The sequence below is a fragment of the Vicugna pacos genome, chromosome 16 (genome assembly GCF_048564905.1).
Source record: "Vicugna pacos chromosome 16, VicPac4, whole genome shotgun sequence".
In the NCBI taxonomy this organism is placed as follows: domain Eukaryota; kingdom Metazoa; phylum Chordata; class Mammalia; order Artiodactyla; family Camelidae; genus Vicugna; species Vicugna pacos.
This window is the reverse complement of record NC_133002.1, coordinates 57,913,975-57,936,350: the sequence shown is the minus strand read 5'-3', so window position 1 is coordinate 57,936,350 and position 22,376 is coordinate 57,913,975. Positions and strand designations below refer to the sequence as shown.

Genomic DNA, 22,376 nt, shown 5'->3' with positions numbered 1-22,376 from the left:
GGTTTGTAGTGCAGGTAGATTAAAAACTCCCTAGATGGACTCTTAAGAACTTGCCTTACATTTGCAAAAGAAAACATTTATTCTTTTAAAAATGTATATACATAGCCTTACAAAGATACCATGTTGGAGCTGGCTTCAGGAACCTTCCAGCGAGCCTTCTTTTATAATTGACCGAGCAAGATTTCGTGCAAGAGCAAGTCTCAGCATTTCCACTTTGGTGGTCTCTATGTCGTCATCCTAAAAGCAGAGAGCCAGCATGAGGTACAGCAGGAAGTTTCCCTTCTTCACAGCTCCCAAGACTAATCCAAAGGTTTAAAAAAAAGGCATTTAACATGTAGTAGTACTGTCCAGCAAGTTCTTAATTTAAGAGATGGAGCTGCATGCAAAGGACCACTGTGACGGATCAGGAAAGAAAGAATGTGAGACCAGAATACTAGAATCACCCCATTTTCTCCTAAAAAGTTGGTGTGTCACAGTTACAGGTTAAGAGATAACTTAAGAGGCACATGAGTTTTAAGGAGCTGGTGCTGGCGGGGAGCAGCCTTTCTACATTGTGGAACGAACAAACCGGAAAAGCTAAACTGACCTGGAGTCGCTGGGGATCAGGCTCTCCACACACTGGCTTTCCTGAAGTCAAGTCCTCCAGACACCTCATCAGCTCATATGTTTGCTCTGCTGAAAAAATCACCTAGGAGAGAGATGCTGCTTCACTTAGCTGCTCCCCAGGCAAAACGTGCCCTGGTTTGGGCACAGGGCCAGGTTGAGATACCCTTTCTTGGATCCCTTTTGGAGGAGTGTGCTTTGTATATGCAAACCCGGCAGGGCAGAGCACCCCTGTTCTCACTCTCAGCTCTTCCTGTCAGGGCCCTGGGCTGAGTATTGTCAGCAGATAGCTGCCTCGTTTCAAATTAAGTAGTTTTTCTCACGTAGATACTGGATTTCCAGAGTGGGCGCTGTGGGGGGAACACGTGCACTCACAGGCCTACTTAGGAGATGATGGATAGATACACATCTGCAACAGCGACAGGATGGCAGGCAGAGAAGAAAATCACTGGACTCAACCTGTACCTGTTTCTGTTCCAGAAGGGGCAGGGCATCTGTTAGAAGCGTCATCCAGAAAGACCGTGGGGCAATCTGAGAAGTCATCAATGACAGGAGAAGAGAAGCGGCATCAACGAAACGCTTCTCCCCGTATAACCGGTGGAACTCGCGGTACTTTCCTGTTGAGGAAAGAGAGCGCTAGGTCACCTCTGGCCCTAAACAAAAGAAGAGACCCCAGACCAGCCATTCCATGGAGCAGAGAAATTCTTCCAGAGCGGTCTCCAAGCTCACAGATCAGTGGGACCAAAAGGATTCAAACACATGCTTACAAGGGGCTCCAAGAGCCAAACCTGGGAGAATCTAAGCAGCAAAATAAACAAGCGTCATGGATTATAACACACTGAATAAAGTAACCCCCATGAGACCATTCCTGATGTAAATGAAAGGATAAACGGGGACAAAGGTGCTTTGTTGGCATCCATACAGTGGAATGCCAACTAAAACACAGGGGGTGGCAGTCAGAAAACCACGAGTAGTTACTGAAACTAGCGGGTCAAAGTTTTGTGAAAAAACATTTAAATAATCTCAAAGTCTCTCCACAACTTGTTAAATCAAAGGGAAACTTGGTGCTGCACAGAGGAGACACTTAGTGGAAGCCACTTTAACCAAGTGATCAAAAGCAAACTCTACCAGTAAGAGGGCAGACGGCACTGAGGAGGACACATCGCCTCAGTGGAATTCCTGCCCAAATTCATAATCTGAATCTGCTCATGAGATCAACCAAAAGTGGGAACATTCTACAAGAGAGCTGAACTGACCCTTAAAATATCTAAGGTTAAGGAAGCACCAGCAAAGGCAGAGGCACTAAAAAGACCTGCAAACTAAATTCACAAACCTGGACAAAATAAAGGACAACTGATGGAATCAGAATACGGATGTGGATCAGATGAGAGTACTGTATCAGTGCTGAACCTCCTGATTTTGATAACTGTGGTTATATAAGAGAATGTTCTTGTTCTTAGGAAATACACGCTCAGGTATTTATGGAGAAAGAACAATGTCTCCAACTTACTTTCAGATTTTTCCCAAAAAACCTGGTTGAGAGAATGAATGAGGCAAAATACAAATAACCAGTGAGTCTAGGTAAAGTGTGTGGGAGTTCCTTATTCCTTACACTACTTCTACAACTTCTAAGTTTGAGATTACTGGGAAATAAAATGTTACCCAAAAATATGCTTTGTAGAGACTGGCACATGGGGTTCTATGTCTTTTGGACTGGAGAGGTCTAGAACAGTCTCTCCAGTCTTCACAACTGTCCACTTGTGCTGAAGGTCCAGGGGACGGAGCCTGGCAAGACTCACCCAGGAAGGTCAGTCGATCACTGAGCATCATGGCTGGCCCCAGGTTGTCAATGAGATCCAAATCAGAAAAACAGCCTCGCTCACAGTAATCCCTGAGGAATCTGCAAGGCCAAGGCCAGAGATCAGAGCAGCAGTCCCAGGCCCACCTCCTCAGCCTCCCAGCTTCCCAGACAGTACCCAGGAAGCGCACACCACTTGAGCCCACCTGTCTGACACCAGCGTGGCAAAGGCGGCATCTTTAGCTCGAATGCTCCAAGAGAGGGCAGAACCCAGGCGATTGTTGCGAACAGCTTTCATGGCTAAGATCTTACAAATGCTGCGAACTTTGCAGGGAAAAAGAGAGAAGGTGTCATTTTCACCCTACAGATCACTCCATTCCTGAACTTTGCTGGGATAGGAGCACCCTTCCCACCTCCGAGCTTTATACGGCTTCTCCATAGGCTCCAAATACAGCTGGACCAGTAGAACTAGGAACTTCGTGGTTTATAAATTGTCTCTTGGCTCTGTTAGCAGTATGACCCACCCTGGCACGACTGGCTTTCATTTCATGGGTGGCAAAAGATTTGTACTGCTCCCCACAGTTGAGCACCTCTGTTATCTGCCCAGGTGCTGAAAATCCTATCATCCTTTGAGTCTTGATGCCACATGCTTTCAGAGATGGTCATAAGCATGCAATGCCTCTGGGAAGAATAACAACTTAGATTTTTATCACTCAACAGCGAGGGGAGAAGAAAAAGGGCAAACTTCATCATCGTTTCCTCCCTGTGCTCTTCCTGACCCGCCCCTGGTCCAGCTTCCCCAACCAAGCCAGCCTTACCAAGCAACAGCAACCCACTTAGGACAGGTAAACTCACGGCTGCCCCAGCCCTGCCCTCTGGCGAAAGCATGAGAAATGGGTCAGGACCTCATAAAAGGCAATGTGCTCAACTGCTTCTAAGTCTCAGTGGATCCCTAGCTCTCTGTCCCTCCCCAGTAACTCCCCTGTGTTTTGGTTTACCTCCTGGCATCCACTGCCCGGATTCTCCCCAGTCTGGCCCGCATGGCGTGAGCACAGACAGTGTGCTGGGAGGAGAGCCAGCTCACCTTGTTCAGTCATCTGCCGCTGCTCACAAACCCGCAGCACCTTAAGGGCTTTCTGCTCTGTGCTCAGAGGGATCCGCTCAATATGCAGCTCCAAGGAAACTCGGCCCAGCTCAGGGCAGTAATCAAAGTAATCCACTCCCAGCTGCCAGAGGCTGCACAGGTCCGAGGAAGACAGACATGAGGACCTGCCAAGCCCAGGTACTGCCCTGGGGCTTGGGAATTGGCACCCAAGATGGCTCCTCCCCCAACCCTTGTAGCCTTCAGGGAACCAGATGGGAGAGAACACAGTCCAATCTCCACCGGCAGCCACATGCTGAAGAGCACCCTGCTGCCACCCCACACTCTTAGGGCCTTCCCACCTGTGATGAGCGAACAGTCCTGAGGCATATTCCAGCAGGAGGAACTCTCTCATGTTGGATCCAAAGCTGGAATAAAACGTAGCATGAGACCAAGACTCCTGGCCTGCTCTACTCAGGGCCCCCTTCAACAGCCCAATCTCCATTCTAGGCGTTTGGTTCACTCTGCCCTCCCGGGCCTGGGTGGTGGCAAGAAGAGGGTTGGCACGGCCATGACATACTTACTAGAGGTTGTGTGACTGGAGCAGTTTGCAGTGATCCAGCAGGTCCGTCAGATGGGCCACGAACCACCAGTTGCTTAGGGCGATGCTTAGATTCAGACACAAAGGCATGAAGCAAAATCAGGGTAAGAGGCCCACATGAGTGAAGCATAAGCAGGAACCACACATGTTCTTTGCTTAAAAGGGGTGGGAGGGACAGCGACAAGCTGGACTCTGTTTGGAAGCACAGAATGAGAAGTTTCTCTGTGCTAGGTGAGGACTAACAACAGACACCAAGAAGGACATTCAGCCCTCAAAGCAGCCCATGATACATCTCTATAGGGATGTCACACAGAAAATGAAATAAAATCCAGGGATCCAATTAGACATAGAGAATGTGGATACAGAATAATGTATAAGAAAAGAACTAAAAGGCTGGTGGTTTTTGATGCTTGATGAAACATGAAATTCAAAGGAGTATCTTTGTTTGCACTTGGATTTGCTGTTAATGTTTCTCATTGCTGCAGTTTTGATGAGCATACTTTATGAATACAACTATATACCTATGATGTCACTTTAAAAACAACCTTGTGTTATTAATACTTTATAAAGACATTGTTTTTGTTCAATTACATGATTTAAAATTTGATTATATATGTAATCTGACACACAGTGAAGGTTAAAAGTCCTTCCCCAAACCACACTTTTAATAAAAACATAGAATCATCTGTGGCCCTTGTTAAAAATGAAGTTTTCTAGGGCCCTCTAAAGGTCTGATTGTAAGTAAGTTCCTAGAAACCACTGCTTTACAGCACCAACTATTCACTAACTCCCCAGCATCACTTTGCATAGAGTATACCAATGTCCTTACTGCCAGTGTGCATACATCATTTTGAGTTGTTTCATAGGCCTTTCTGTATTTGTATATACGGCTTGACTATTTTTTACATCTTGAGGGAAAAGAAACTTTAATGGTTGCTTTCTCTAGGACAAAAGTCAAGCCCAAGTGGAGGGAGCAGGCTGTTAACGGCAGGTACACTTTCCCAGGTGAAATTCATTAAGGTAAAAACTGCTTTCAAGACATAAAAAACACAGGGATTGGCTTACAGTGACTTACTGGATAAACGTTTACACCTTCTGCCTTGGTCTTAGGGATATGGACATTATGATACTCCATCTGCTCCAAAATTCCACCATTAAGGAATGTCATGTTGGCCTCCCTAAAATTCATTCCTTTTATTAGATATATTCCAACTCCATTACAAGTTATGCACGTGGATCTGACATTCAAAAAACTATGCCAATTTTTTTAAAAACTTGTAAAAAAATTTTCTTAAATGTGACATTAAACGAATAAACAAAAAACAAAAAAACACTTGTATTTCTACTACCATCCCTGGATATTAACTTCTAAAAATTCATTACATGCTATACAAAAGTGCAGTGCTCAAACGTTTAAAGACTTATTCCTTGGTCCAGGATTGTCTTTAGCCACGACCTTCACAATTTTGTAATTCTGCTGCATTCCTTCTTGACTTTGTCCTTTTTAGACAAAAAAATCCTAATAAATATGATACCTCTTTATGACAGGCCTCTAAACAAACCCTGATTCACTGGATAATACTGTTGCTCTTAACTGTTCTAATTTCATCATAGGTCCTTTGTATATCAATTGTTTAACTAAATACTGTTATTTCACTAAGTAGGTAGCAATTTAATGGAAAAAGTATTACAACTCAACTTGAGACTGCCCCTTCAGTCACTTGTCTTTCATCTATAAGATGGAAGTAATTTTACCATTTGCCTGCCTGGACTGTTTTAAGAAAAAAGTGAGAAAATAGATAGAAACTTGTCCCCTACTAAACTGCTCACCAGTAACTGTTGACATGCTAAAAAGCACAGCCATGTCCCAAGGGAAAGCACTGAAATTGGTTCAAATCCAGTCCAGCTGCTCAGCGATTGGCCAGTTCATTTCTTTTAACTTCAGCTTCATTGTCAAAGTGGAGGAATTATAACAGTCAGTACAGTGCTTTGAGACTCTGAAGCTATCTTCAGAGTCTAAAGTTATGAAAAATTTAAAGAGATGAAATCAGAAATGACCAGTCTTAAGAATATCATATAAAGGGAGACAGTGTAAACTGAGAAGACGATGTAAAAAGTTGCCTCCTCAAATATAAAAGTACACCCCCCCCACTCCTCCTAGAATAAGGAGTACATAGAAGAGTAGTCGAGAGGGCTGTATGAGCTTAGGGGAAGGATGAGAAGGAACCTGCCAAAGGAAGACCAGGGGAAGGAGGATTCCTGACACAGAGGAAATAGCCAGTGTCAAGGCTCAGGGGTGGAAAGGGTAAGCTTCTCTTCTTCCCACTTCACAGTGAAGCCCCTATGACTCACACTTCGAGGCAGGCAGAGGCCAGCTCACTTAAGGTCTTGTGATGAGAAGCCCCTGGGACACAAGCAGGAGAATGGCATGGTTTAAGTCTTACAAGATTATGCGGGCTGTTCTGTGAGAATGGACAACACAGACAGGTGACAGTGGGAAGCCAGTTGGGGGCCACCTGGAATAGTTCAGGCCAAGGGTAATGGTGGCTGGGCCAGGGTGGTAGCTGTGGAGGGAGTGGGAGGCAGCTGGTTGTAAGATGTTTTCAAGTGGAGCTAACAGGACTGATAGATCTACTGTTAGCACCACTCCTGTCACTATTACCACTTTCCACACAGAATACTGTTACTAGCCTTAGGTCTGGTCTCCCAGCTACCAGCCTTGCTTTCCTCACTCTTCAGATCACCCTTTCTCAAATACAAATTCCATGGCACTGTCCTGCTGAAAATCCTCAATGGCTCCCCATCTTCATAGTCAAAACTACTGGGAAGGGTATACATGGAAGACATAATCTGATTTCTTTCTTATCTCTGTCACCAGTTCAGCCCACCTCTTGTTTAGTCTTTCTATGGAGATACTTGCAGTCCCTAAGCAGGTAACAGGCCATTTTTCTTTCGTGCCTGTGCCTTCTCCCAGGCTTTCTCTCTGCCTTTTCTGGTGTTCTTCACTGAACTTTTCAGAACTCAGCTTAAGTGTCACCTCCTTAAGAAGTTTTCCCTGACTTTCCAATCAGATATAGCGTCTTCTCTTGAGGGGTCCCAAAACATCCTGTCTAGGCTGTAAATTTCATACAAGAAAAATCACTGTAATCTCAAAGCCTGATACAGCGTGGAGCATATAACAGATGCGTAATAACCTTCGAATAAGTTGAGCCGGGTGGAGTGGGCTGGGTGGGGGAAATGACACCCTAGCTTCCCAGATCAGCTGCTGTTACCTAGACTTCTAGCTGATGGTTACAGCAAAACAGCCAGCAAGGTGGCTATAGAGGACCCCAGAGCTAAGGGAGCCACACCGCACTCCAGTCCCCGTTGGGTGTCTTCCCAAAGGGATACACCAGCCTCCAAGGCTGCAGGGTAGCGACCACTGAGGCGGAGAACTAATGACATGGACAGAGTGCTGAACAAGGCCCCCAGGGTCTCCCTGAGAGGCTGCACGAGGATACAGGACTATGAAAAGAATATTGACACAAAACCCCATTTTTCTTTCTCCAAATCTAACACCATTTTGACGCTCTGGGTTTCTTTTGGCTGAAACAGAAGAGCAGGTAGCAGCAGGGAACCCTTCCCACTGCCCAGATCTACTAAAAAAGATCCAGTCAAAGTCAGTGAATTTGATACTTGAGCAAGGCTACCTGCTGCAGTTCCCAACTTTCTCTTCTGGGAGTCTTTGGTGCAATACCCACTTTTCCAGGATGCACAAGAGGAAGGGTATATTCTTTCTAACTTACTATTCATGAATATTTCCGGAAAGCTTTACTTTGGATTCATTATGTTTCACTCTCTTTCCTGCCTTGCTGAAGGCTCAGTGCAGTGAGGACACACCCTTCTGCAGAGAGGAATGATACAGAATCCCTGCCCTAAACAGACGCAGCCAGGAGCCAGATGGTGTGATAACCTTTGGGTGACTAGAGAGTGAGAATGTCCCTTAAGGTGGTTGCCTGTCCATCAGGTTCCAAGAAACAGGCTAGCTGGCTGTTCATGGGTTTTACGTATCAAAGTAATTTCTTGCAACATTATTTTAAGTAACACATCTCTGAAATGGCTACTGTTATAAATACAGTAGCCCTCAGGCCTCAGGAAGGTCCCCAAGCTCATCCAGAAAGAAGCCATTATCTACCTACGTGGGGCGGTGGAGGGGCTGTGGAGGGGAGCAAGTCTGTGTGAAGGCTAAGACACCAGCAAGAAGGAACAGGACATTCCAGAAAAGACAGTGGTGACGGTGGTACAACATTGTGAATGTACGTAATACACTGAACTGAACACCTAAAAATGGTTAGAACAGTGGTGATGCAGTGAGTCCTACCTGCACTCCTTGATCACTTGGTGGATGTCAAACTCGAAGGCCGCCATCAAGATGTTGTCCAGGGGTTCTGGGCTGCTCTCACCTCCCAGAAACAGGTCAAGGCTCGACTGTGGAAAAGTAGAGACCCATTCAATCCCCAGATGGAAGCAGAGAGTCAAGGGGGCAGAAAGGGCTGCTGTGTAGGGAACCCTGGAGAAGGATGATGGAGTCCTTCAAAGAGGGCCAAAGGAAAGAACCTTCCTGTTCTCCAAGGAGGTTCAACTCAAGGAGGCCACATGCTGAAAATGACCCAGCAGGGAGCAGAGCCCCCAGAATCCTTCTCCCCGCCCCAAACCTGAAGAGCTCAGACTCACCTGGGCATAAAAGTACAGATCCATGGGTTTTACTGTGGGATGAGAATACAGGAGCCGGGTCACTAGGAAATGATACCAGTTACTCAGAAGCTTCTTCTGCTCTAACAGGGCAGCTTCGTCTCCCAGCATGATCTGAGGAAGAGACACTTTCCCTCAGCTCTGAGGACACCTTCTTAACAATGCTCCCGATCTCTACCAGAGCCCCTGATTGGAAAGCTCTCTCCTTCCTGACAGAGCCCATAAACAGCCCTGTCCAAGGAGGACAGAGTTCCTGCCATTGCTGCGGTGGCTGCCACAGCCCCTGGGAGAAACCAACTCGGACCTTGGCCTGGACTTGCTTCCCACTGACCTTGCAGAGAGACTCAAGGTGAGGACTGGAGGCAAACGTGCCATCTTGGAGGTGCCGCTCACATTCCTCATGCCAGTGCTGCCACTTCAGCTCCAGCTCTGTGAGCGTCTGCGTGTTACCAGGCTGTGAGAAGAGACGCAGTGAGATGCCATCACCACACAAACCCCTTATGCTCACTGAATGAACCCATCTCCCACGACTCAGAAGAGCAAGGCTGCTCCCACATACACTGAGAACGGGCATTGTCCTCATCAGGTCCCCCAGGATTCGGCACATGCCTGCAGAGGTGGGGCTGGCGTCAGCTTCCCTGGAGAGCATCTGTCGAGCCTCGTCCAGCCGGCCCTGCAGCACCAAGACAGTCACCTGGAAGGACACGCAAGGGCATAAGCATTTACAGGAAGGTCAGAAGCCATTCCCCTCAACTCATACTCTGGCTTCCCAGCCTCAGGGAACCATGATGATGCCTTCCCTCCAGAGGTAAACTAACTTATCCAGTCTCATGGTTTTAACCCATACCATACTTTTCAAACTGCATTTTGTAATCCATTACAGGTTATGACCAACTTTTAAAAAATAAATGAAATAGAAAACACAAACTATGAGAGTGCCTCAAATAAACTATAGGTTCATAAGTCAGTTCAAAAAAATATACACACACACACTGAATATAAACAGTCAATCCTTTTTATTCACAGATTTCATATCTGTGAATATGCCTACCTGCTGAAATTTATTTGTAACCACAAAGTCAATATCCAAGGTGCTTTCACCATCACTGCGGACGTGTGCAGAGGGGCAAAATATCCAAGCCACCGGATATGCACACTCTCAGCTGAGGCGAACAAGGCGGCGCTGCACCTTCTCGTATCAGCTCTCACACTGAACAACCGTCTTTCTGCGATCAATTTCGTGCCACGTTTTTTGCATTTTTGTGCTTTTTATTGGGCCCCCAAGTATAGTGCTGAAGTGCTGCCCAGTGTTCCTAAGTGCGAAGAAAACTATGATGTGCAATACAGAGAACATACATGTTAGATAAGCTTTATTCAGGCACGCGCTACATGCTGTTGGCCATGAGTTCAATGTGAATGAATCAACAATATATATTAAATAAGGTGTCTTTAAACAGAAACATACATAAAACAAGATTATAAACTGATCAGCTGACAAAAATGCTGTGGCCAGACGCTCAAAGGGATCCTGTAATTGCCCTACCAGGAACCACGGTTCATGACTGAGAGAGAACTCAGGGTTCCATGCAACTCTGTAGACTGTAACCATCGTGAATAATGAGAATCAACACTATAAAATGCAAGTATGTATGTAAAATACACACAATAAGATTTCTTACTATTAGTCATGCTCAAAAAGGCCAAGGATATATATGCTGTCAAGTCCTCAATTTCTCTCTCTAGTCTGGACTTCCTTCTCTGAATTCTGACGTGTATATGTCCTACTGCCTAGTCAATGGCTCCACCTGGATCTCAAAGGCATTTTGTTTAACATGCCTACAAGGAAACACCCGGTCGCCTCCAACTCACCACCCACATTCTTCTCTTTCCTACACATCCGATCCATTAGCAAGTCCTAGCAACTGTACCTCTAAATGGCATCCAGAATCGAGTCACTTCTCATCACCTCCTCTGCTCAGCTCCTACCTTGTCCAAGTCACCACCACCTTTGCCTGGTTTAGCATTGTAGCCTCCAGACTGGTCTCCACTCTGCCTTTGCTGTGTTCTCAGCAGTGCAGCCAGAAGAGCCATTGAAAATCTAAGTGCTCCTTGCTCAACTCTCCAGCGTCCCCTTCGCTACATCTGACTCAGGGGTAAACAGGAGCTCTAACTGTGAACATCAACTAGTTTATACACATTTACATCCTTTAATTAATTTAATCCTAATAGCCTCAAGGGGTGGGTGTTGTTATTATCCCCATGGTACAGATGAGGAAACTAAAGGCTGGTAAATGACTCATTTAAGATCTCACAGCTGGTGACGCAGAGCTGGGATGCTAACCTGGGCAGTTTGGCACCACAGACCCTGTTCTAACCATTCTGCTGCCCTGCCTCTCTAAAAGCTAAAGCCTTCACGGCAGCCCCAGGGGCCCTCTAATCTGGTCCTGTATCTCCCTGCCCTTATCTCTCGAACCCTCCATCTTGCTCACACTGCTCGTGACTCACTGGCCTCCTTGCCGTTCCTCGTTCCACTGCCTCCAGGACAGCACCTGCAAGTCTCACTGTCTGCACAGCTCCCTCCTCACCTCTTTCAGGTCTCTACTCACACCTCACCTGATGAGTGAAGCCTTCCTTGATTCCCCCACTCCAACATTCCCAGTCCTCCTCCCTTGCTTTATTTCTCTCCAAGGCACTTCACTATTAAACATGCTGTATATTTTGTTTCTGTATTTATTTCCTATCTCTCTACCCAGGATGTAAGCTCCATAAAGTCAGGAATCTTTGCACACTTAGGTCATGGCTGTTTTTCCACTGCCTTGCAAACAACAGCACTCAATACTCAGTGAATGAATCAGGACTCAAAATCTGGGCCCAGCAATTTCTGAGTGAAGGCTCTCCTCTTACCTGCACAGACCTCCTAGCCCAGAAGAAACCTCAAAGGCCACAACTCCTTACCTGAATTCCAGATTTTATTTGTTTAAACAACTTTCCATTATTCAAGTCAACCAACAGCCTCCTCCCTGCTCTCTCCCAACTGGGTTACAGGTCAGTCAAGGTGAATGGAAAAGTATTGCTCTCACAGGCATAGCATATCTATACACACATGCTAACTTCCAAACGGATAATCCAAAATGACTTTGGGATCATCACCCTCGTTGTCTGTAATAGCTTTACTGAGCTACAATTTATAAACTACACACATTAACCTATTCAAGTGTATCATTCAGTGAATTTTAGTAAGTTTAGAGTTGTGCGTCACCACCATGATCCAGCTTTAGAACATTTCTATCACCTCAAAACCACCCCTCAGACTCATGTACATCAATCACTTTTGTATTTCCCTTCTCACTGGAAAGTCTACAAAGCATTACTTTTCTTACATCATAACTAGTTCTAAACTCTCCCACGGAGCAGGGAAGAAAAGATCTAAGCACGTGCCCATCATCACAGACTCAGAGCCAAGTTCACACAGGCTCAGCAGGCAACCCTCAGGCCTTCCGGTGAGCATGGGGAAAACAGTAGGAAGTGCAAGACAGCGAGGCCCAGTCTGCAGGAGGTTCTTACCAAGTTCCAGAAGCTCTCATGTTTGCTTGGATTCTCACTGCCCAGAACATCTGCTGACAAACTGTCCACCTCACACACGTGCAGCCGGACCCAGTCAAGGAGGTGAAGGAGAAGAGGGCCAGCTGGAAGGGAAAACTCTTGTCACACACCAAAGTCATAGATTCACCTGCAGTAAATTCCCAAAGTACAGAGTTAGCCCATCTGCCCTACGTTCTATGGAGGAAGTGGTGTATCCTTCTTAAGCAAGCACAACCACGTGCAGTTCTGAATAAAGGGCTGAGCTGGCAAGTGGACTTCCATGGACTACTTCCTCTGTGCCAGGCAGCTCCACCTTTCACTGAGTCCTGGAAAGGGCTGAACATGACACCTAGATCTCACCCCCAACCCCAATTCTTCACAAGTATGCAATACTCAGTGGCTATGTACGTAATGGCCATATGGAGACTGGTACTGACTAGGCACCAGGTACACAAGATGATAAAAAACATAGTGAGAGCCCTCAAAATCCACTGGAGGCGGCAGGTAGACAAACTACTAATTCTAACTTCAAGCTGCTTAGTGAGCAGGAGTATGAATAAAAAGCTACGCCTGCACAAGACTATTAATACTCATCTGTGGATATTAGTAAACATAAACCATTAAAACATTGCAAAAAAAAAAAAAAGCCTGTAGAACCTCCACAGAGAACCCATTCAAGCCAGGATGCTCTAATGACCACAATTTAATTCAAGATCTAGGGAATAATTTGGAGTGGACTGAACTTGGAAGGCTGCACTTGCTCCAATCACTAGAGAAAGAATTTTCCAAGTGAATTTACCTCTTACTACCTAATTCCTACTCACACCCCTAAAAGCTTCTTTTTTCCCTGTTTTTAATGTTTTAACAACATATTTTAAATGTATTAACTCACACTTCTGGAGGCTAGAAGTCTGAGACTAAGACGCTGGCAGGGTTGGTTCCTTCGGAGGCTAAGGAAGAACTTGCACCATGCCTCGCCCACCCCCCAGCTTCTCATCAAATTTTCTTAAGCTTGACTAGTCCATGATACAAACATTGACTATCCCTTTCACACACTAGTATAATTTCTGTTGTCTTGGTATTTTGGGGGGTCACCCACCTAACACTTTAGGTTTTCAGATAGCATTCCGATTCTTTTTGCAGCATCTGACACAACAGCAGGCTTCTGTGGGTATCACGTAATGCTTTCTGATGGTTACGTTCATGAGAAACAATGAAAAGAGCATTCTAGGCAACAAAACACTCATCACAACATGGGAAAGGGCAGGGGGACACCTCTGATGTGGTGACAGGATGATTATGTGCTCACCTGGGGCTACTTCAATAAAAAGAATCTCACAAAGGTTCCAAATGAGTTCCATTGCTGACAAAATGGAGACCTACAGAAGAGACAGGCAAAGTTTTGACTGAAAACATTCCTGAGATTTTTTTTCTTACAGCAAAGGAACAAAGTAGGGCTTGAAACACATGATGATCACTCATTAACAACATTTACTGACTATTCCCATGGCAGGGTTTCCCACAGGGCAGCCAGTAAAAGCATTTTAGGGAGTGGGACGTAGACTAAAATTTATTTTAATGGTTGTGGTTTTAGTTTAATAGAATGCATTTGAATAATATAACTAGCTCATCACCTGATATGGTTTAGGAAGAAGCTCAGAGTGAAAAAGGAGAGATGATTTTTAGAAAAATATTTAGTAAATACTATAAGAAATACATAGATACAGCAAAAATGGTGGAGTTGGTATTCAAGGGACTGATGTTTAGGAAATAGTCTATTAAAAGGCAAGCCCAATATAAGACCTAAAAATAAATCAGGTCTGAACCCTACCCTTAGCAACATGCAGTCTCCCCTCCCCAACCATTCTTCTGTGCACAATCACAAAATACCTTATTCACCAGGGAAAATAAATGCTTTGATGACTTCAGAGATAGTGCACCAGTCCCTATTCACTACCGAGTTTGAACAATATCAAAATTCTACCAAAGAAATAGAATCCTTTAAGCCATCTTCCAGTCCCGACTAAAGTATAATAACCTACAGCTCAGCTAAAAATGCTGGGTTGATGAGTTGAGTACAGTTTATGAGACTAACTAGTGGTTCCAAAATCTCAGCTCACTATCAGGTGACACAGTGTGGTTAGGATTTGTATTTCCCATAAGAACTAAAAACTCGTGCAAGTATTTATCAAAAGCACATCCTTGTGTTCCAATGTGCTAGGCCTTGAAAGGGGAAGTTCAAGGTGATTCTTACCACCCCAAAGAGCTGCCTGTCTACCTAGAAAGTAGAGACTTCTGCAAAAATAGGGACTGCAGAGCCACCCCAGGCGGGTACTGAGGACGCAGAAGGACATAATGGTGCCGGTACAACAAAGGTGGCCCCCTCCCTCACCTTACCTGGCTGCTGAACTGGCAGCCACTGGCTGGATCTTTAGCAGCAACTAACAAAACAAAACATTTTAAGTGAGCGGTGGAAATTTAATCTCAGTGTTAGAGTTTCATATTTAAGTTCTGTGGCTCATGCCTTCAATGACTGCCCATTTTCACTATAGATTTTTTTAAATGCTTCACATCTCTTTGTTGTAGATCAGTGTTTCTCAAACCAAGGCCCTCAAGTCAACACAGCAAATATAGAGATCACCGTGTTATACAGACTTTACCCAGCATCCAGGAGTCACATGGCTCTCATGGTTATGGCGACTTTAAATCACCAAGGTCAAAGAACTGGGAAGGCAATTGTCAAAGATCCTTAACTAGGACTGTTAGCCTCAAATCTGTCAACTCAGTTTTGCTGGGGTTTTTTTTTTTCGCCAGGGGTGAGGGGTGGCACGCACTGATGGTGGTTGATTTGTTTATTTATTAAGTGGCGGTACTAGGGATTGAACTCAGGACCTTGTGGATGCTAACCATGTGCTTTACTCCTGAGCTATACCCTCCCCCTTGTCATCTCAGTATGTTCTAATCTGAAAAACATACTCAAGACAATTGCCAAAAAAATTAAGGATTATTTAAGGTGGGAAAGTAAGAGTTTCAAACTGGAATGTCGATTAGTTTTACCCTGTAGTATTTATAGCCAGATAAGTACTTCAGTTACTGTCACATACACACAAAATCCTTACTTGCAACCTGGTGCATTTCCTCCATACATGCTCTTATGACGGATCGGTAGTTTTTGCTCACTCGAACCAATCTACAAAAAATGAAATGACACACAAGATGAACTTGGAACAGCTTGCGGTGACAGAAAGTAAGGAACATCTTGTGATTGTATAAAGTATCCAAAAAGAGATGAGTTTGCTCAAAGACAGGAGCCAACTTGAAGGAGCTCCTAATGGCCGAAGCTGGAACAACCTGAGCAACAAAATAAATAAAACACAATATAACCCGTGGAATAAAATTAGTATCTGTGTGTCCACACTGTTTTTAATAGTTGGAAATGAGATTCACTGATGAACACTAAAATTAATGGTTGAAATTTGAGAAAAAATGGAATCTGCATAGTCTCAAAGTTTCTCCTCCAAATACTTACTTGTTACAAAGGGAAAGATGGTAACTTTGTAGTGAAGAAACCCAGTAGAAACCACATTAACCAAGTGATCAAGGTCAACGTCACCAACAAAACATCAACATCATGAACCTCATGACATGATGTACTGAGGACATATCACACCACTTCCATGGTGTTCTTGCTAAAAATGCAAAACCTGTGTCCAATCATGAGAAAACAACAGACAAACCCAAAGTGAGGGACAGTCTCCAAAATAATTGGTCAAAATTTTTCAAAAGTGTCAAGGTCATGAAAGAGACTAGGGAGAGAAAAATAAATGCAACTTCATTTAGTTGCAAAAGAGAAAAAAAGGACATATTAGTGGAAAAATTGGTGAAAATTAAATAAGGTCTTTGGTTAATTATACTACGTCAGTGTTTAAGTTTCCTGGTTTAAGTAACAGTACTGTGGTTATGTACGACATTAACATTAGAGAAGCTGGCTAAGGGATGTACAGAAACCTATTATTTTTGTGCCTTTTCTGTAACTTTTAAATTAGTTCAAAATACAGTTCTTAAAAACAAAACAAACAAGAAAGCAATGGTTGTTAGTTACCAAGATGCAGATCCTTAGCAAGAAAAAAAATTAGTTCTAGATGAAGAGACCTAAAGGCCACCTACTGCTCCATTTAAAAACGAACAGTAAATACATTCTGCACCTGGCCTACAAGGGCACCAGCAGGAGGTGAAGCAAACTGCAGGTGTTCTCACCCAGTCCCCACTACTCCATATCCCCTTTAACCAGCCAGATTCAGGACCAGACAAGTAACTCACCCTGCCAAAAAACAAGGTGATACGCTGGCGCCCATGCACAAAACAGGAGCTACTACGCCACCATTAGTAGGTCATTCACATATTCATTAACTTGTTCATTCAGCAAGCGTTTTAGAGCACCTACTGTATAGATGCAGAAGGAGACTCGGGAACAGAGGGCCCACATAAATGACAGCGTCCCCGCCTTCAGGGAATTACAGGGCTTTTGACATACTTTTTTCCTAGAATCTGAGTTACCAATATTCTGTACCAGAGCATCTTTACACTAGTCATCTCTCTCTCCTCTCCCTCTGCCTCTATCTATCTATCTATCTCACACACACACGCTGACCAGGGTATTCTCCAAAATGATCCATTTGTAAAATGCTTATCAAGGAAGTAAACTACCGTGACATAATAAGAAATAGAAAACTGGTGTTCATCCCCAGTCCCTGACACAGGGCTCCTAAAACTTTTGTAAATTCCTAAGCGATAAGAGCACTAGCACATCTTTTGTTCCAGCTCTGGGTGGGCTCCTAGATGAGGGCTGGTCAGCAGAGCCAAGCCATAATTAGAAGCCTGAAATTTTCAGCCTCGCCCTTGACTTCTCTAGAGAGGAGAGGGGGCTGGAACAGAGATAATAACTGATCACGCCTATATGAGGAAGAGTCTACTAGTATGAGGTTTGGAGAGCTTCCAGGTGGGTGAACACATCCACGTACCAGGATAGGGACACACCCCAGCTCCACAGGGACAGAAGTTCCTGCACTTGGACCCTCTAGACCATGCCCCATGTACATCTTCATCTGGCTCTTCATCTGTGTCCTTCCTCACATCCTTCAACAAACTGGTAAATGTGCTTCCCTGAGTTCTGGGAGCCACTCTAGCAAATTAATCGAAACTGAGGTGGTCATGGGAAACTGATTTGTAGCCAAGTTGGGAAGAAGTTGTGGGTAACCTGGGACCCACTATTTGTGACTGGCATCTGATGTGGGGGACAGTTTCATGGGACTCAGCCCTTAACCTGCAGAATCTGATGCTATCTCCAGGTAGGCATTGTCAGAATTGAGTTAAATTTCTACAACACCCAGCTGGTGTCAGAGAATTGATTGGTGGGGGAAACCCTCATACATCTGGTGTCAGCAGTGTTCTGAGTGTGGCAGTAGTGTGAGAGTAAAGGAGAAACAAAGGAGAAGGAAAAAAATGTTGTTGTTGTTTTTTCAATACAAATACCAATACTGCCCATTCCCTAACCATATATGGATGGACACAAGAAAAACCTAACACAGGGGTTCTCAAACTCTGTGCTTAAGACTCACCTAGGGATTTTAGGATCCACTCCCAGAAATTTTGGGGATCTGAAGTGGGGCCCAGAAATCTGCTATGAACAAGTACCTGACATTGATGCAGATGATTCATGACCACACTTGGTACAATTCTAGTCTATAAATAGTACACATTTTCTGGTCTCTTCCCCCAAAAATGCCTTGAGAATAATTCTTTAACAACAAAACACCCAACAGTGGGACCCCATTCAATGACTCTCAGGTGCTTATTTGGCCTAAATTTTCTTCTTTAGAGGGTAAATGAAGCAGGAATAGAAACAAAGAAAGCTTATTAAGCAGCCAGGAAGTCAATTAACAGCCATTTGCACATTCTCTGGGAGATACTTCAGTCCCTGACCACTTGCACGGCCCAATACAGAGGCCAGAGTAGAACCAGGGGGTCCCTTACTTGTCCAGGAGATCCATCCAACATGCAAAAGGACAAAGATGCACTTCATTTGGTTTCTGACAATTTAGTGGTGGGTTTCAGCACCTATCAGTAGCCTACTTACTGAGCTTTTCTGGATTTTCCAGTCAATTCTTCTTCAATTCTCTGGAGGCCCACAAAGATTCCATGGGATTCATTGAAGAGTTTTCTCAGGATTTGAGAGTAAACATCTACATCCTTCCTGACGATATAGATTAAGGGGCAACCTGGCACCACCTCTGATTTTTCTGAAACAAAAAAATTTAACATCACCATCATCCTTATAAAAGAACCACTCTACAATTTTTAATTGAGTATCTAATTACAAAAGCTTAAGCTTCTTTGCTACTGATATCATTTATTAAAAATTATGAGTTATTTATCCAAATATGATTTTTTTTCTTTTAATAGACTATTTTTTTAGAGCAGTTTCAGGTTTACAGCAGAATTGAGCAGAAAATAGAGCTCCCACATAGCCCTCCCCACCCACACATATATACTCCCCTACCCTCAACATCCCTCATCAGTGTGGCATATTTGGTACAATCAATGAACCAACATGGACACATTATTATCAACCAAAGTCCATAGTTTACATTAGGGTTCACTCTTGATGTTGTACATTTTGTGGGCTTTGACAAATGCATAATGACATGTAGCCACCAATATAATATCATATAGAATAATTTCATTGCCATAAAAAATCCCTGTGTTCCATCTATTCATCTCTCCCCTCCTTCCCTCTCCCCAAACCCCTGGAAATCACAATCTTCTTATTGTTTCTGTAGCTGTGCTCTTTCCAGAAATGTCATTTGGTTGGAATCGTACAGTTTGAAGCCTTTTCAGACTGGCTTCTTTCATTTAGTATTATGTCTTTTAAGTTTCTTCCATATCTTTCATGGTTTGATAGCTCTTTTTTTTTTTGCTGCACATATTTTTTAATGTACAGATATGTACTGTTCATTGTTTCTAAGAACATTTAGAGCTTTAGCTTTTTAAACTTACATAGTTATCAAAGGAATAAAGCCAACCACAAAATAAAAATTAATTCAAAAATATACATACACCTTGCTATTAACAGCAACATTATTTATAATTGCCAAGACATGGAAGCATCCCAAGTGCAAATCAACAGTTGAACAGATAATGAAGATGCAGCATACATATATGGAATGGAATACAACTCACCCATAAGAAGGATATTTTGCCATTTGTGGCCCTTCATTCACTTTTTTTTCCCCTTCAAAAACCATAATTTTATAATCAGCATAAACATTTCCATTACATCAAAAGCAACAAAATACTTAGAAATAAACTTAATCAAGGAGGATACCTGTACTCTGAGAAAGCCGAAATGACACACAGAAATGGAAAGACATCTCATGCTCTTGGATTGGAAGAATCAACACTATCAAAATGGCCACACTACCCAAAGCAATCCACAGATCCAATGCAACCCCCATCAAAATACTCACGACATTCCTCACAGAACTACAACAAACAATTCCAAAATTTATAAGGAACCACAAAAGACCCCAAACAGCCAAAGCAATCTTTTGTAGGTCTTTCCTCCCCGCCCCTTTCTTCTTTTTGTTCTCTTTTCTTATGGTTTGATGACTAGAGAAGGCCCTTTAACATTTGTTGTAAAGCTGGTTTGGTGGTGCTGAAATCTTTTCGCTTTTACCTATGAAGCTTTTGATTTCTCCCTCAAATCTGAAAGAGCCTTGCTGGGTAGAGTATTCTCGGTTGTAAGTTTTCCCCTTTCATCACTTTAAATATATCGTGCCACTCCCTTCTGGCCGGCAGAGTTTCTGCTGAAAAATCAGCTGACAGCCTTATGGGAGCTCCCTTGTATGTTATTTGTTGCTTTTCTCTCGCTAATTTTAATATTTTCTCCTTATCCTTAATTTTTGTCAATTTGATGACTATGTGCCTTGGTATGTTCCTCTTTCGGTTGATCCTGTGTGGTACTCTCTACGCTTCCAGGACTTGGGTGATTGTTTCCCAAGTTGGGGAAGTTTTCAGTGATTATCTCTCCAAAAATTCTCAGGTCCTTTCTCTCTCTCTTCTCTTTCTGGGATCCCTATAATGCAAATATTAGAGTGCTTCATGTTGTCCCAGAGTTCTCTTAAACTATCCTCATTCCTTTTTATTCTTTTTTCTGTTCTGAAGTAGTGATTTCCACTAATCTGTCTTCTAGCTCACTGATCCATTCTTCTGTCTCATTTAGTCTATTCTTGATTCCTTCTAGTTAGTTATTCATTTCAGTGATTTTGTTCAACTCTGTTTGGGTATTCTTTATATTTTCCAACTCTTTGCTAAAAAACTTCACTCTGTGCATCTACTCTCCTCTTGATTTCTCTGAACATTTTCACCATCATTACTTTAAACTCTTTCTCAGATAAATTGCTTATCTCCTCATCACTTATTTCTTCTGGGATTTTATCTTGTGCCTTGGCCTGGGAGATATCCCTTTGCTGCCTTGTATCTGTCTGTCTTTCTATGTGTTTGTGGATTCCTTCCACAGGCTTTGGGATTGTTGTTTTCTTACTTCTAGTATCTGCCCCTAGTGGATGAGGATAGACTAGAGGCTTATGCAGGGTTCCTGGCAGGAGGAGCCGGGGCCTGCCCACTGCTGGGTGAAGCTTGGTCCTAGAACTCTCATGGGTAGGACCACGTCTAGAGGCCTTTGTGGCTCAGGAAGTCTGCTGTTGGGTGGGGCTGTGTTCCCACCCATTATGTTTGGCCTGAGGCTTCCCTACAGGCTGTTGGGTGGGGCTAGGTCTTGGTGCAAATGATCCAATCAAGATGTCAGCCTCCAGGAAAGCTCATGTAGATTAACACTCCCGGAATGTCCACCACCAGCTTTGATGTCCCCTGAGTGAGCCACAGCTGTCCCTTACATCCCTAGAAGACCCTCCAAGTCTAGAAGGCAGGCCTGGCCCAGGTTCCTATGAAATCACTGCCTCTGCCTTTGGACCTAGTGCACGCGAGATTCCGTGTACACTTCCCAAGCAAATGGAGTCTCTGTTTCCACCAGTCCCGTGGGGCACCTGGCACCAAGCCCCGCTGGCCTTCAAAACCAGGTGTCCTGGGGTCTCCTTCTCTTCCCAATGCCGGAACCCGAGCTGGGGAGCCTGACGTGGGGCTTAGAGCTCTCACTCCTGTGGGAGGGCCTCTGAGATTTAACAAATCTTCAGCTTGTGGGTTGCCCACCCAAGGGGTATGGGGCCCAACTGTATCGTGAGCATGCCCCTCCTACCCCTCCTGCTGTGGTTCCCTCTTACAATTTCCAGTTGCAGAAGATCTTTTTTGCTAGGTTCCAGTCTTTTCTCGATGGTTGTTTAGCATTCAGTTGTGGCTTCATTCTATCCAAACATGAATTTTTAAGCACAAATGTTAATTGTTAGAGTTTACTCAACTCAGCAGCATATTTTGGAACAACATTCACCTCCATCAACTGAAATATACTGGAAAAAAGAGTAAACTCACTTAATATTAGCCTATGTAAAACTCATTAAATAAGATGAACCTATAGCTGAAGTTTTATATAATCTCAAAGGAAATATTATTTTTATATTACTTTGCACTGACATTACCCCTAAAACAAAGAATCAAGAACTGACTACAAACAATTTTGTAACAGCGATAAAAAGGCTCTATAATGATAAATTATAAACCACCAAACTTGTGGAAACTTCTTATATAACAGCTTCTCAAATAAGTTGTGAAAATGTTCAATGGCTTGTCTTGAATGTGATTTCAACAGATAAAAACAAACAAAAAAGAATACCTTGAGTTTCCAACAATCGAGGACAAACTAGAAATGTCAGTAAGCTTTCCCAGTAAGTAGGGAAAGAGGCCATCCGGACATAGTCACAGAAGTTTCTCTTCTGAGCAACTGCCCCTTTGGCAGATTTTAGAGTTCT

The 22,376-nt window shown here is 43.8% G+C and overlaps 1 protein-coding gene and 1 pseudogene across 1 annotated transcript in view; one reads left to right on the top strand and one right to left on the bottom strand.

Moving 5' to 3' along the window:
* Nucleotides 1-55: 55 nt before the first annotated feature.
* The window catches only part of NUP85 (nucleoporin 85), a 29,343-nt gene continuing 7,022 nt past the window's right edge, over nt 56-22,376 (bottom strand). The window contains exons 3-19 of the mRNA XM_006199377.4: nt 18,533-18,695; nt 15,516-15,586; nt 14,794-14,837; nt 13,706-13,775; nt 12,379-12,500; nt 9,374-9,508; nt 9,146-9,268; nt 8,797-8,928; nt 8,444-8,550; nt 4,067-4,150; nt 3,845-3,910; nt 3,486-3,637; nt 2,608-2,725; nt 2,403-2,503; nt 1,069-1,220; nt 587-688; nt 56-237 (exon numbers count right to left, since the gene is read on the bottom strand). Of these exons, the coding sequence (XP_006199439.1) occupies nt 136-237; nt 587-688; nt 1,069-1,220; nt 2,403-2,503; nt 2,608-2,725; nt 3,486-3,637; nt 3,845-3,910; nt 4,067-4,150; nt 8,444-8,550; nt 8,797-8,928; nt 9,146-9,268; nt 9,374-9,508; nt 12,379-12,500; nt 13,706-13,775; nt 14,794-14,837; nt 15,516-15,586; nt 18,533-18,695 (1,844 nt within the window). The 3' untranslated portion in view covers nt 56-135. The remainder of the gene's footprint in view (nt 238-586; nt 689-1,068; nt 1,221-2,402; nt 2,504-2,607; nt 2,726-3,485; nt 3,638-3,844; nt 3,911-4,066; nt 4,151-8,443; nt 8,551-8,796; nt 8,929-9,145; nt 9,269-9,373; nt 9,509-12,378; nt 12,501-13,705; nt 13,776-14,793; nt 14,838-15,515; nt 15,587-18,532; nt 18,696-22,376) is intronic.
* On the top strand, nt 4,172-5,408 carry LOC116283736 (DNA-directed RNA polymerases I, II, and III subunit RPABC4 pseudogene; annotated as a pseudogene).